This window comes from Phycodurus eques, chromosome 13, assembly GCF_024500275.1.
Source record: "Phycodurus eques isolate BA_2022a chromosome 13, UOR_Pequ_1.1, whole genome shotgun sequence".
Classification (NCBI taxonomy): Eukaryota; Metazoa; Chordata; class Actinopteri; order Syngnathiformes; family Syngnathidae; genus Phycodurus; species Phycodurus eques.
The window spans coordinates 7,966,970-7,982,139 of record NC_084537.1 but is presented as its reverse complement, the minus strand read 5'-3'; the positions used below and the strand labels follow the sequence as shown (position 1 = coordinate 7,982,139).

General features: G+C 39.9%; 1 protein-coding gene across 3 annotated transcripts in view; it reads right to left on the bottom strand.

Annotated features, from left to right (window-relative positions):
• The window catches only part of epc1b (enhancer of polycomb homolog 1 (Drosophila) b), a 62,293-nt gene extending 47,514 nt beyond the window's left edge, over window positions 1–14,779 (bottom strand). Inside the window, exons 1-2 of one of the 3 annotated variants that reach the window (XM_061693237.1) lie at window positions 14,467–14,556; window positions 10,470–10,576 (exon numbers count right to left, since the gene is read on the bottom strand). Coding sequence is in view for 2 of the 3 variants with exons in the window: in XM_061693235.1 (XP_061549219.1) it covers window positions 8,099–8,251 (153 nt within the window). In the remaining variant the exon portion in view is untranslated. Of the gene's footprint in view, window positions 1–8,098; window positions 8,648–10,469; window positions 10,577–14,466 lie in introns of those variants that run through there. The other 2 variants (XM_061693236.1, XM_061693235.1) reach the window with 2 other exon arrangements.
• Between the last annotated feature and the right edge of the window lie 391 nt (window positions 14,780–15,170).

Here is a 15,170-nt window from a genome sequence, read left to right as displayed (position 1 = left end):
GTGATAACGTTGCATAATTAATTTTCAGACACATTTGGAATGTTTGGTGTGTGCGTGTGGCTTGTATTTTCTCTCTAGACAATTTGCTGTTCACAATTGGTGACTCTCGGCTGTAACACCGTTCAAGCCACACTTCAATTAAAAGTGTATTGCAGCACCCAGAAGCACCTGGTTACATTTAATGATAGCTTAGCGGTTTAACATGGCTCAGCGGGTCTTCTCCTGTTAAATACTACTCGTCCTACTTTTATGATACTGACTGGTAGCTTATTCGCCATAATAGAGGCGATCATTAGTGACTTTAGAGAAATGGTTGTGCACTGTGATTACCCACACTAGCAGCCAGTCGCAGCGCAATTCAATGACGAAGATTCGATTAAATCATCAACAAACAATCGCAATTCCTTGCTCAAATCCAAATCTTGTGTCAGTCAATCAGAAGCCACGGTACCTATAGGTCAAGCGCATGATAGCCGCTCGCGAGCAAACTCTAAGCTAATCTAGTGCACAACAGGGACATTTTTGGGCGAGATGTTTGTGTACACAATGCACACAAATGAGCATTTTCTTTTAACCTCATCTTTTATGTACCGATACTGCAGTTAGACATGGACTATCCTGTCGCTACCGATTAAGCCAGTGGCAGGGTTTAAATGTATAATCAGACAAAACTGGGTATTGTTAAATTGCAACAAGTAAAAATTTATACTTTCCAATTAGCCATTTTAGACTCAGTGATAATATTCTGATTTTTAAAATACAGTGGTAACTTGACTTCCAGGTGCCCCAATTTAGGACTTTTTAAAATTGCGAGCAATCGCTTGGCAGATTTTGAGTTACAAGCGAGCTTCAACAGAAATTTTTGGCAAAGTGAAAATAGAAAATGGACCAATTAAGGTACTGCAATGCCCTCACATAAGGGTAATGAGAGTCACAGTGGCTGATGCGAACGAGACAAACAGTCAAACACAAAATGAGAACACTCAAGCGGCTGCTCTTAATAATTTATTCATATTTTTAGAATATATTTTTCTACCAATCAATCCATCATTCAACAAATCCGATAATTGATTTAGCATTATTAATTTGCATCTTATTTTCCTTTCTGCTTGTCCCTTTAGGGGGTCGCCACAGCGCGTCATCCTTTTCCATGTAAGCCTATCTCCTGCATCCTCCTCTCGAAACACCAACTGCCCTCATGTCTTCCCTCACGACATCGATCAACCTTCTCTTTGGTTTTCCTCTAGCGCTCTTGCCTGGCAGCTCCATCCTGATCATCCTTCTACCAATATACTCACTATTTCTCCTCTGGACGTGTCCAAACCATCGAAGTCTGCTCTCTCTAACTTTGTCTCCAAAACATCGAACCTCGGCTATCCCTCTGATGAGCTCATTTCTAATTTTATCCAACCTGGTCACTCCGAGTGCGAACCTCAACATCTACATTTCCGCCACTTCCAGCTCTGCTTCCTGTTGTCTCTTCAGTGCCACTGTCTATAATCTGTACATCATGGCTGGCCTCACCACTGTTTTATAAACTTTGCCCTTCATCCTAGCAGAGCCTCTTCTGTCACAAAACACACCTGACACCGTCCTCCACCCATTTCAACCTGCTTGGACCAGTTTCTTCACTTCCTGACCACACACACACACCATTGCTCTGGATGGTTGACCCCAAGTATTTAAAGTCCTCCACCTTTGGTATCTCTTTTCCCTGTAGACGCACTCTTCCCCCACCACCCCTCTCATTCACGCACATATATTCTGTCTTACTTCGGCTAATCTTCATTCCTTTGCTTGAAGCCGAAGTAAAACAGAATATATGTGCATCTGAGTTGCAGGAATTATTGTGTCCACCTGGGATGGTCATCCTCACATTCCACAGTATAATATATTTGTCTGTGTCTGGCTTTAAAAGGTGGGGCCTGGCGTGGTGAGTTACATGGGAGTCAGTCAGGGAACGACAAGTGGCTGTTGTTAGCTCAGGTTAGCAGCTAACTGCTACCTGGCTAACCGATAGCCAGTCTGTGTCCATGTGTTTAGTATGAATTTATTTTCTTACCGTTTTTGTCATAAAGCGATTGTAAGGGCACCAATGACTGTCTCTCTCCTTGACAATACGTAATATATACGGAATTTGGAAGACTATTAAAATTAGCAAACATTAACACCCTGTGTTAGCGATTGCTGATGTGCTGTTGTGTTACGTTAATTTCGCTTTGCAGTAGACACATTGCACATTATCTTCTTTAAGTGTGAAATGATCCCAAATGTAGGACACTGACTTTTATGCACTTTCCTATTCACTCGCTGCCATCGCGCCAACATACTTCTACACGGAGAGGTGCTAAATCTAGAGTAACATAAGCCCACGTGGAAAAATTATCACTGCAACGCTCTTGAGGCAGAAATTTGCTCCCACTTTTAGTTATCGCGTTGAAAGAGTTATTCAATTTGTAATTCTAGTCCTATTCTCCACACCACGCTTGTTTTTCCCCTCATGCTAACCCAGTGATGTAATTTTTTATTAATAAAATGTAGTAAGTGCCAAGAAAAGGGTCACAGCCAACAACCTGCTCCTTCAGCCTCAGACAGAGTCCAAACATTGCTTTTTGGGTGAGCTTTTATCACCATATTATTGTTATGCAACACTGAGCTTCAGCTGAGCGAGCACAGACAAAGTGACAGCATCAATACTCCAACCCCCATACCGAGCGCCCACCAGTTCCCCTCCTCGCCACCTCCCGGGCGCCACGTGCCTGCCGCTGTTCTACAGACCTGCTGTGCCATTTGACACACTGAACCCCTGACACAGAACGAGCACACAGGCTTGGCGGCAAATAATAAAATAAACCAAACACCTAGTAGCATTGCTGCCAAACTATAAAAGTCCACTTCCTGAACAATGTCCAAATATGTCTGAATTTCCATATTTCCAAAGTTTTGTCAAAAACATTTCTGTGCGACAGTTATAATCGTTAATAAATTATGGCTTCAATATTTGTCATTTTAATGTTTTTATTACATCAACCTTGTAACTGTGGACACAGTTGCAGCCTAAATCAAAGTATCAGTATATGAGATTGACATTCCATCATCAAAATCATCTGTGTCTATGGATTAATTTACCTTTGCCAATTCTGTTTTCAACCCTGGTAACAAAACAAAAAACCCACAAGTCTATTAAATTGGATTAATCAGATCTCAAACGTCAAAATTTAAACCCAGCACTCTATTTTGCCAACAAAAACACATTGGTGATAGATTGAATTAGATGGTTTGTATGGATAACAGTTTTGGTTTGTTCAATGTACTTGTACGCATACAAGAAGTACATGTAAGATACATTTTTTGTATTACATCTTGCATGCCATTTAGATTACATATTTATATTTTGGATATCTACAATTAGGGTTGGGCATCGAGAATTGATTGGAATCGGGACTAACAATCTGGTTCTCCCGGAATCGTTCAAATTTTTAAATTGCAGTTCCCAGTTTTGATGCCTCCAGTCCACCGACCCCAAAGAAGAACGTGGTGAAAAACCAACAAAGAAGAACACGCACGAAGATGTGCTTGTGCCCAACAGCGGCGAAAAATAGTGCGTCTTAACTATGTTAAAATAAATGACCAGTCACCTCAGTGTAACTCTTGGAAAAAGATTATATTGTGCTAAGCAGGCTTTCACAATGTGTAGAACTCTGACGCGCTCCCTCCCGCTATGAGCCTCAGCCTACACTGCACGGAACTTCAGTGAAGTCAATTGGGTTAGTGAAACAATAAAATGTGTATGCCAACATTGAGGCAGATAACAAGTTAAATGGTGGGTTGCACTCTTGCGCTGATGGTTTTTAGCATTTATATTAGTCTTTCAACAAACGTAAAAGCTGCTGACAGACAAAAAAATAAAAATCTATTACTTTACCATACTCGAAAGAAAGTAGAAACAGTGGCATTACAAGCTTAACATTGAGCTAAAACTTCAAAGGTCAAACGAGCAACTCACAGTATCACAAACACTAACCTTGTGTCTCATCGGTTGGTAGGTAAAGGAATCAACGTTTTACATAGCATTTGGTTCAATACATTACTCTTTGTCTTGCATCTTGTTTTACTTTTGTTTTTACCGTTGTCGTGTTAAGTTATTTTTCGTTTCAAAATGCTGCGTTCCACTGCGTACCCTTGAAAATTAAAGGCTACATGCTTAAAACAGGAAGTCAAGTTGAAACTTGCACATATAAACCATTTGGCGTGATAAAACATTCACAAATATCTATTTAAACAATGCTATATTTAAGTTTTAGCTGAGCCATTAATTAATGATTAAGTCAATTGGGTTAGTTCCACACACATTGCCTTTTACTTCATAGGTTTGAAATTTATACATACTGGTTATAAAGATCCCCAAGTCAAATGTTCATTTTAGTTTATGCTGCGGGCTGCGAAGAAAACGGGCGCTCATAAATTTGGACACCCTTTATTTAAAACATGCAAACTTTTTTGACCCAGCCCCCAAAAAGAATCGGAATCGAGAATTGTTTGGAACCAGAATGCAATGGTTAAGATCATCGCCTGCCACCGTGGGGGACCTAGGTTCAAGACCCCGACTGGACCATCTGCCAACATCCCCCGGACTCATGGCTGTGGTGTCCTTGAGCAATACACTGATACCCCGAAATGCTCCCTGGGTGCTTCAGCTGCCCCCTGCTCCAGTGTGTTTCACTAACGTGTATGTGTTCACTGTGATGGGTACAATGCAGAGAACAAATTTCGTGTGCATGCATGTATGTATGTATGTTCATGACAATAAAAAAGGTGATTGATTGTCTGAATCGGGATCGGAATCGGTCTCAACTTGTTGCTGAATTGATACACTTATTAATCTCATATTGGGTAAATTTGCATCTTATATGACAAATATTTTTTAACAATAATAATTAGACTTTTCACCCATTTTATCGGGCTGATCGGTAATCGGCCAATATTTAGCATTTTATGCTGATTGGCTTTAATGGCATAATTCGCCGATCCGATCAATGCAAACGACATTTACGCCGCGTCGCTATCGTGCACAGTATATTAGAATCCAAACGCTAGTTTATTATTAGCCTTGTTGCACGTCTTTTGACGTAGTATTGGAAATATCAATAAAGTTATTACAAATTTATTATTATTTTTTTTAAATACATGTCGGCGGTGTGGAACAGACAACACATAATGCCCGGATCAGACTACAAGACAAATTTGCTCTTTCACGATTGCACTGTCAGATTACTGCAATAAAATATTGTTTTCCGATACCACCACATCCCATTTTTTACGATCATTGGGCTTTATTTTGTCAACTCAAATCCAACCGGATACACTCGTTACTGTGGCGACGACAACAAGAGTGAAGCGCGCCAACTTTGTATTATAAGGACAAAATGGGGAAAAACGTGTGTTGGTGCTCATCGGTGCTCAGGACAGGAGAGGACGTTTGTTTAAGGCTTGCTTGAGGTATGCTCCCGTACTTTGAATACAATACGGCTCGCAAGCAGGGAACAAAACGTTATGTAGCCTAGCAAGCTAGTGGTACCACGAACGGTTGGACGTAAACATGCGCCGTTCTGTCGAATCATGCTCGAAAGTTTCGGTGTGGGTGAAGTAATTTAATTAAAAATAAAGTAATTAAATTACAGTCAGTTAGCACCCATTATTTTTGTCATGTAATGTTGGTTTGACCTGACTGATTAGAATACACGATCTGACTAGACCAGTGATTTCCAACCTTTATGGAGCCAAGGAACATATTTTACAATTGAAAAATCTCACGGCACACCAACAAACAAAAATGTCACAAAAAGTGGTTACATTACTTACTGTATGTACTTCCTGCCATCTAATAGAAGACCATTTATCATTTGTTCTGTCTGTCACTATGCCTCACTGGCATAAATAGATGAACAAAGATACATTATTTATTGTAAATATATATTTTTTTAGCAATTAAGTACGCAAGTATATATAGCAAATGAACAGGTCATTTAAATAGAAACATTCCTCCAGCTTGTGATCGGAGCAGTTACTGTTTTTTTCAACTCACTGATCGGCCCCAAAAATCCTGATCGTGTAAAGCCTAATAATAATATACTTTTCACCTGCCCACATTACATAGTGACGTGTAGAGTGACATACTAATTTATTTCTGGTTCAGACGTAGAGTCATGCGTGGACATGTATTATTTTATATTTATCTCTCTAAACACGCATCAATTGGCCTGTTATTTTGTTGTCCAAAGTTAGTTACTCTCTGCGAAAACACAGTTCCAGCCAGACCTACGTGACCAAGGTATTGTTTCACCAAATCACTTATTTCAATATTTTACAACTGCTTGTATTGATAGCTTAGCAATTAAAGCAGGGCTTTCGCCTATCTTCTACTCATCTTCCTTCGTGACACTTTTGGCATGGTAAGAAGTGTAGCTTATTTGCTACCCTGGAGGCGGTAAGTGACTTACAATGTGTTGACACAGGACACAAAAGAGAACCTGCGCCTTGGCAGCCAGGGCGGGGCGGGGCGTAATAAAATGACATCCACCAGGCAGATGTTCAATGCGGACGTGCCGGTAACGTCCGCCGCTGGGCTTTTTTTTCTTTCCAATATCCAAAACAATCAGTGATACGGTCATAACGAGTCAAAGTTCTGTGATTTCTGTACCAAAATACATATGTTCCGTAACATATGGCAGCTCTGGAGTAGCATTAGTAGTAATAGGACCTGCACACTGACATAACATTTTTGAGTGAGCTGCACATTTACCATACTTTAGACTCTAAAGTTTAAAAGGTGCGAAGGAAGCGTATCAAAAGCACAAAGTCATGTTCAAGTGTAAAATTGGATGAAAATACAAGACTCCTACCGGGGAGCATGCAGTTTACAGCCTACAAATACTCTAAAATACTGACATAACTGACCTTGACCAGGTTCAGGTACATTAAGCACTAAAGATGCACAGAACCAAACTAAAAAAACACCACCACCGTGGATACCGGAAAATACTAGCCATGAACTCCAGGGTCCGAAATACTCATACTTTTTTGTTTAGCAATATTTGCTATACGAAATTATTTTTGTATTTCAATTGCTGAGATTGTGAAGCAATTTTTGACATGCTGTTTCAGGCAGTCATTTGTATAAAAGTTCCAATAAGTACTAGGGATGGGTATCGTCCCTATAAAATCTGACCCAAACACACCAAGCCAACGATGACTTCCCTCATACCGCTAAAATCTTAAATACATATCGCCCTATATCACTTAAGTGGACGAAATAAACAGTGTATGACATCCCCTCATACTGCTAAAATGCGGCACAAATACATCACTATAAACTACAGTATCACATCCACAACATGGAAAAAAGTAACCTGAATACACATCACTGTAAAACCATGACCCTCATACGGCTAAATGACGCAACCAAACTATTATAAATTGCTCACAGTATGATACAGTGCAATTAAGGGACTACAAAAACAACAACAAACAATTGCAAAAGTAAATTATTACTCATCTGACAGATCCAACTTAAAAAAAAAATCAACAGAAAAACAGTTTAGTTTTTGAGGTCCCAAACGTTCAGGTTAAGATCACGGACAATAAAAACACCTAAATACACTTGGCCAGTGTGAGCATGTATGCTAAAAAAGTGCAGACGCTAGCTGCCATCCATTTTTAGTGTTGACATTCCCCTCGGGCGCCCCCTGCTGCTCCCCCCTCGCCACTACGCCAACACAAGGCCACGAGACAAAATGTCCGCCGCGCAGAAGTCACATGATCCCTTTGTATTCGGAAACCGGATTGACACTCAAATCTGCGGTTAAAAGCCGAAAAATGTTTCCAAAATCGACACGGCGCGTCCCTAAGTTGCCCAAAACGTAATTCAAGCGCGGAATGGTAGCCGTTTAGGGTGAAAATTCGTCGTGTTTCTGTCGGGGGGAAGGGCGGCCATTTTGTGACGGCTTGCGCAGGAACATAAAAGAATGCAACCGTGATGGTGGAAAAACGAGTAAAAACACAGTTTCACAATGACACGGTGGAATAAAAGAAAGCCTACCGATTCCTCCTCCTTCTCCATGCCCGTCGGCATTTGCGGCACGGCCCGGTTGATGGACGCATACTCGTGCAGGTCGGGTAAATCCTCACAACGGAAGACGGGCAGCGGCTTTGTGGCGTCCAGCGCCCGCGCCCGAAACGACAATTTACTCATTTTTCCTCCTTTTTAGGTGCCCCCTCTCACAAATAATGTCTATCCGAGCTCCTAATAATCACCGCGGTGACGAGTGAAGCTTTCATGGATGATTCTGGGGCGGCTAACTCTGACGTTGTATTTTTTTTTTTTTTTTTTTTTTTTTTTTTTTTTGGTAAGCTTGTCAAGCGCTAAGGTAGGGCGTCGCCAGCCCGGAGTGATGCCGCAGCGGTGTGGGGTGGTGGGGGGAGGGGGCCCGGATGTCGCTCGCTGTGTCTCGGCCTGCTTTTCCCCGGCGCTCCGCTTCCCCTCCGCGTAGGCGGCTCAGTGCGCCATAGGCAACATGGCGGACATTTAAAAGTGTTTCTGGCGTGTTTTGCTCGGCTTGGTCTAGCCCCCCCCACTTCCACCCGAACCCCCACCAAACCCGCCCAGCGACCATTCATTCCCACGCGACTCCGAGCGCGTTTCTGTCACGGGAAGTAAGCGCGTGGAAGTGGACCAATGTGGATTTGTTGTGTCAGCGTGGAAGAAGTTTTATATATATATACGTGAATTAAATAAAAAAATAATTAACATTACCTGACATGAACGACATTTGTAGAAAGAAAAACACAGACGACGCCAACCAATACAAATGAAACGTTACCTGATGACAAAAACAAATTTATGTAGTCACATCACAATTTTAAAAAATATATAATAATTTAAAAAAAGAAGCCACCCGCGACCCTAGTGAGGAGAAGCGGCTCAGAAAATGGATGGAAAAAGAAGCCAATACAAATGAATGAATACATTTTAAAATATTTTTAAATAATATTTTGTAAAATAAGTAAATTTGAAAGCTTTTAATTATATATGTAACATCAATCAATTTTAAAAAAATAATTATTGATTTTATGACAAACATTTAAAAAAATAAACACTGATAAATGTAAGCATGAACTGATTATGTCACAATAGAATACCCTAATAACACCTAATTACATAATATATTAATACATTTTAAAAAATGATAATCAAAACAAATGACTACCAACAGTGAAAGAAATAACATTTCAAGTTTCATTCAAACGTAAGTACTTTTTTTGAAACTGTCTTTCCTCACATACTGTAGGGATAATATTTTTCTATATAAATGTATATAGACAAATGTTACATAATGAGTAAAAAGCTGAAAATACTGAAAATTTACAAAACAATGTAATGTGAAAATGTGCTTTTCAATCTTTTTTAAAGTTCATTAATTCATATATTTTGTAACTGGGAGCTTTTTAATTGTCATAACTATGTCTGTATTTGCATTTGTGAAAATTTAACACTTATTTGCATTTTTATTAATTTCATCAGCAATATTATGAAAGATTGTCATTCTTAATGCAAAATATAAATCCTCATGGAAACATTACCTGACATGACTGACATTTAAAAAAAATAAAAAAATAAAAAAATAAAAGAACACTTGTGATGCAAACTGATACAAATCTAAATGTTAACTGATCACAAATACAGACATGGCCTTATATTGTATTTTAATAATACACAATTTTTTAATCCAGTATATATTCTATATAATTATTATACTGATTGGGGTAAATACATAAAATAAGTAAATAAATAAATAAATAAAAGTACCGGTAAATTTGAAGCATTTTCATTTTAAAGCTATTTGAAGGACTGCTGGATTTCCCGTGGGGATAAATAAAATATCTAAGAAGTAATAACTGTAACATGAACTTTCATTGATATTTAATAACCAAGCAATCCTGGTGTTTTCTGTTTCTACTGAAATGCTGTCAGTAATAATAAATTCCTTTATTAGCTCTACTAACAATAATCAACTAAATAAACATGATCCTGTTAAGTCATATTTTAATAATAATTGAAAAGATTATCGTTGAAGATCATTCATGAGTCTTACATCATACTTACAGACAGATGTCTAAAACAGGTAATAAAATGTTCTCCTATGTGACGTTAACTTGTTTAATCAACTAAATAATTAAAAAATTCAAAACCAGGTGAGACCCATCACAATGTCTCCATCTAGTGGACTCAGGCGTAAAAGCACCTAACGTCAACGGGGGGGGGGGGGGGGATAATTCATTCAAGTCAACCTTTGTCAGTAGAAATAACAACAGACAGAATTACAAAAGATCTTCAAGTCGATGAAAGTTCAAGAGGACTTGAGACAGACTCAAGGCAACTATATAAAAAATGGTCTTAAAAGTCAACTTACCAGCCATAGCGGAGTCAAAGTTTAACCAGGATGTAGCCAAGGGAATTCCACGTTTCCTTTCGTAAAATCCCATAAATCAAATAAATCCAATACGTCCATGGTGAGCACTTGAGAGAACACAAATCAATTCATGTCACGATCAAATCATCACTAAAGTTTGTTAATCTTTTAAATGGCTACCTATGACAGGGCTAGTAGCCAACACCAATGCTTGTGCAAGAAACAAAATTTGGAATAAAAAAAAAAGTATTTCCTGAATTGAATATTACAATAAAGCAGTCTTCTGTAATATTAGTACTTAATGAAGCCAAACTAGCTTGGTTAACAAAAAATTAAAAAGTGATGAATAAGACATTAGTAGGTTATGAAATAAACTGGTACATCATGTAGCCAAATTGGCATTAGTGCATTAGCACAAATAAAACAACTAAAGAAGCCTTGTAACATATTATTATTGATAAATTGGTATTTAATGTTCGCAGCCGAGTGTGAAGCGGCGGGGATGTGAATCAGCACCTCCAAATCTGAGACCATGGCCCTCAGTCGGAAAAGGGTGGCGTGCCCTCTCCGGGTCGGGAATGAGATCCTGCCCTAAGTGGAGGAGTTCAAATATCTTGGGGTCTTGTTCACGAGTGAGGGAAGAATGGAACGGGAGATCGACAGGCGGATCGGTGCAGCGTCTGCAGTGATGCGGACTTTGTATCGATCCGTTGTGGTAAAGAAGGAGCGAAGGCGAAAGGCGAAGCTCTCGATTTACCGGTCGATCTACGTTCCTACCCTCACCTTTGGTCACGAGTTGTGGGTCGTGACCAAAAGAACGAGATACCGGATACAAATGGCCGAAATTAGTTTCCTCCGCAGGGTGTCCGGGCTCTCCCTTAGAGAGGTGGTGAGAAGCTCGGTCGTCCGGGAGGATCTCAGCTCTGGGGCATCTGATTCGGATGCCTCCCTGGTGAGGCGTTCAGGGCACATCCCACAGGGAGGAGACCCCCGGGACGACCCAGGACATGCTGGAGAGACTACGTCCTTCGGCTGGCCTGGGAACCCCTTGGGATCCCCCTGGAAGAGCTGGATGAAGTGGCTGGGGAGAGGGAAGTCTGGGCGTCCCTGCTAAAGCTACTGCTCCCGTGACCCGACCTCAGATAAGCGGTATAAAAATGGATGGATGGATGGATGGTATTTCATGTAGCCAAATTAGCCAGATTAGTATTAGCACATTTATTGATTTTGTAAAACCTGCAACACACAGAATGCTCAATCATTCTAATTAAAAAAATAAAATGAATTAGATAAGTGGTACAAATTGTTGTGTTTGTGTTACAGGGCACTGGGATTGAGCCCTGCCACCAATAACAAAAATCTGCGAGTAATTAGTGCACCTTAAATAGGTTTATATTGTACTGTAATTGCCTATAGATGCCACAAGATGGTGGCAAAGCATTACATTAGTCTCAATAATAATAATAACAACAACTCCTCAAAATACTTTAACATACTTCTTTGCCACCACGATGACGTCCAAGTAATATTATTACTTTAGTAATACTTCTATTACTCTTGCCTGAGCACAAAACAGTGAATCGGTGGGTTTGTCAGCGAATAACAGAGGAAAGATTTTAAAAAAACGTGAAGAAGCGAATTCTGCAATGCCAAACTGTGAATGTGCGGGGGTTCGCTGTACTGGCGGAACTCTAACGTTGATTAGCTTACTACTTGCAACATGTTTTCTGTATTTTCATAGTACACTTGCTGAACCTCGAAGTCTTGCACTTTTGACTTTATTCCAATTACAGGAAAAGTATGCCTCTCTGAAACTTCAGCATACCTCGCGAGAGCCAAGTTCAGCGCACAGAGGATTAACTGCATGTTTAGCTTTTTCTTGGACTTTGGTTCAGTCTCCACTGTTAAGAGATGAATACACACATGAAGTTATGAGACATGCCTGTCGCTGTAGGACAGCATCATATCTTTTTGGTGTTAGGCTTATTAGGATTCTCATGTTCACTTCCTTTTTACACATGTATGACATAAAATTTTTATTTTTTCACTTAAAACATATCCCGTTAATAGGTTCTAGTTTGTATTAATATGTGATCCTGGAAGAGATCTATTATAGGTCTAATAGGTCTATTTCCATTGTCTCCTATGGGGTTAACAAATAAATAAATCAGGTTACCCAGAGTCTGGGAGCATAAAAAAATAAAATGTTACTAAATCATAAGACACTAACGATGTTCTGTCACTTAAAGTGAACGCTCATAAAGAATAAATACCATTATCACTGCAACATTTCTTCACCAAGCCACCAATTTACACTTCTCAATTACTGTAGTGTGTGGCGCATGACACAGCCAACACAAAGACCCCCACCATCATGTCAACAACTTAGCTGAATATTATAACAATATTGTCAGAAGCTAATGCTCTGCTTACCTTTTGAAATGATAGTGCTTCGGCCACTGTGTCAAAGTGGTTATTTGGCTCAGGAACTACAGCCAGCCTCACTACCATTGGATGTAGAACTTGATGTGAGGCGGGGTTATGTAATTTGTCTGAATTGTGACATCACAGTGGGACACATTTCAGAAGGGCATGCTCCCACACATTTTCAGATAGTCAGATAACTAAAGATTGAGTTGGTTGTTTAATTTCCCACTTGATAGGTGGATAGTCACTCAACTGTTAAGACTTTCTATGGTAAAATTACTTTTTAAAGTTTGGCCACTACATTCCGTTACATTGACATGTATTTTGATGGCTTGGTGATGCAATGCTGTATCCACCAGTAATAATTATAGAGGGCGGGGCACAGAGGGTAAGAGTATTCCCCTGCGACCGGAGGGACGCCGGTTTGTCTCTCTGAATGCGTCGTTGTTGTGTCACTGGGCAAGACACTTAACCCACATTGCCTACAAATGAATGTGGTCGGATGTTTGGTGGTGGTTGGAGGAGCCGTAGGCGCAGAATGGCAGTCACGCTTATGTTAGACTGCCCCAGGGCAGCTCTGGCTACACAAGTAGCTCACCACCAAGGTATGACTGAGGAGTGACTGAATAATGCGTGAAACTGTAAAGCGTCTTTGACTGTCTAGAAAAGCGCTATAGCAGTGTAATGCATTATTATTTATTAATAATAAATGCAACTCAATCTCTTGACGCTCGGTTTAAGTCAGGTAACAACATTGTCAGTTTCTTATGAAAAACACTTACTTGATTCCTCCCGTATAGCTGTTGACTACCTGTCCATATCCCACAAAAATGCTTTCATTATTTTATATTAGCTTGTTTTCCCTCACTCTGGGGACTGCTTCCATTAGTAGAGGAAAGCAATGATATCCAGCTAATTGCTGGCAACATGCTGTAAAAATATGTCTATCATTCTTATTCCTCGGGATATTTTGATGCAAGCATGTTATTAAGATCCATAGGAAGTCTTTAAATTGTGAAAACTAAATGCATAATATCAAGGGAGGTCAGGGCCGTGTAGTTCCCCAAGCTACCTCTACACAGCTGCCTGGCGCTGTCGAGCGACACAAAAAAAAAAAAAAAAAAAAAAAAACTGCCAGCCAACAATCTTTTCAGCTTCGAAACCGAGCAGAAGGCTTAGGGGGGGTGGAAACATTTAAAGCCACCAAAATGTGAGTGAAACGAGGTGAAAACCGAGCGCGGGGAGACAGGAATTTGCGATTATTTTTTGGGAACAATCGAACGCCGAGCAACCAAATCACACATGACGTTTGCGACCTTCTGTTTTTGTCAGTCATGTGAAGGGAAAAAAAAAAAAAAAGTCAACTACATGTCTTCGACACCTTGAAATCGATTTTTTTTGGGTTCTAAACTGGAACATATCAACGTAACTTCTTATTATTATGCTCGCCATCAAAAGCTTGAACAGCTCGTAATTCATTTTCGTTATAATAAAATCATCAGTAAAAATACTATTTCGAGAGGAGGGTGCCTCTCTTCTTCCAGAACAAACATTACAAGAGAATACTTACCAACGTCAGATTTCCAAACGGTGACTTTTTATAATCCAAATGGTGGCGAATATTCGAGTTAAAAAAAAACGAGAGGAAAAACGACGCAGCTACTACTAGCCCGAATAACATTAAGGCTGCATCCAAGCGTTTCCTTCCTTCTCCTCACCGCTGTCACGGTGGGGGGCAAAAACATCTCGGAGGCGTCCACTCACTTCGATAAAAATGAGTTTTATCGTGTGGAAGTGTTCATTTCCTTGTCGATGTTGAGGCAGGTTGAAAGTAGAGGTGGCCACCTAAAGTGCTACTGTTGGGGGTTAACAACTTTGCTGTGAGAGACGCCTTCTGATTGGACCACATCGGTCACCAATCACTGGGAGGTGAGATGGAGAGGGGGCGAGGTTAGTGGCGTCACACGCCACGGAGCAGAGATGGGAACGCGATTGGTCGGGAATGTCTCGAGAAATATGGAATTATTAAAACATTTTTTAAATGGATTTAAAAAAAAAAAAATTGTCGTCCATTTGATAAAACTCATTCACTGCCATTGACGGCTGTTGAATCTAAAAATCCATATTAACATGGAGGACTGGCAGTGTATTTAAAGAATAGCAAAAACACTTATTTTAACCCAACAATTATGTCGACTAAAATAAATCCGTTTTAATTTGCTTAGTATGTATTTTAGATGTAAACTTACTGATATTGTATAATATATATATATA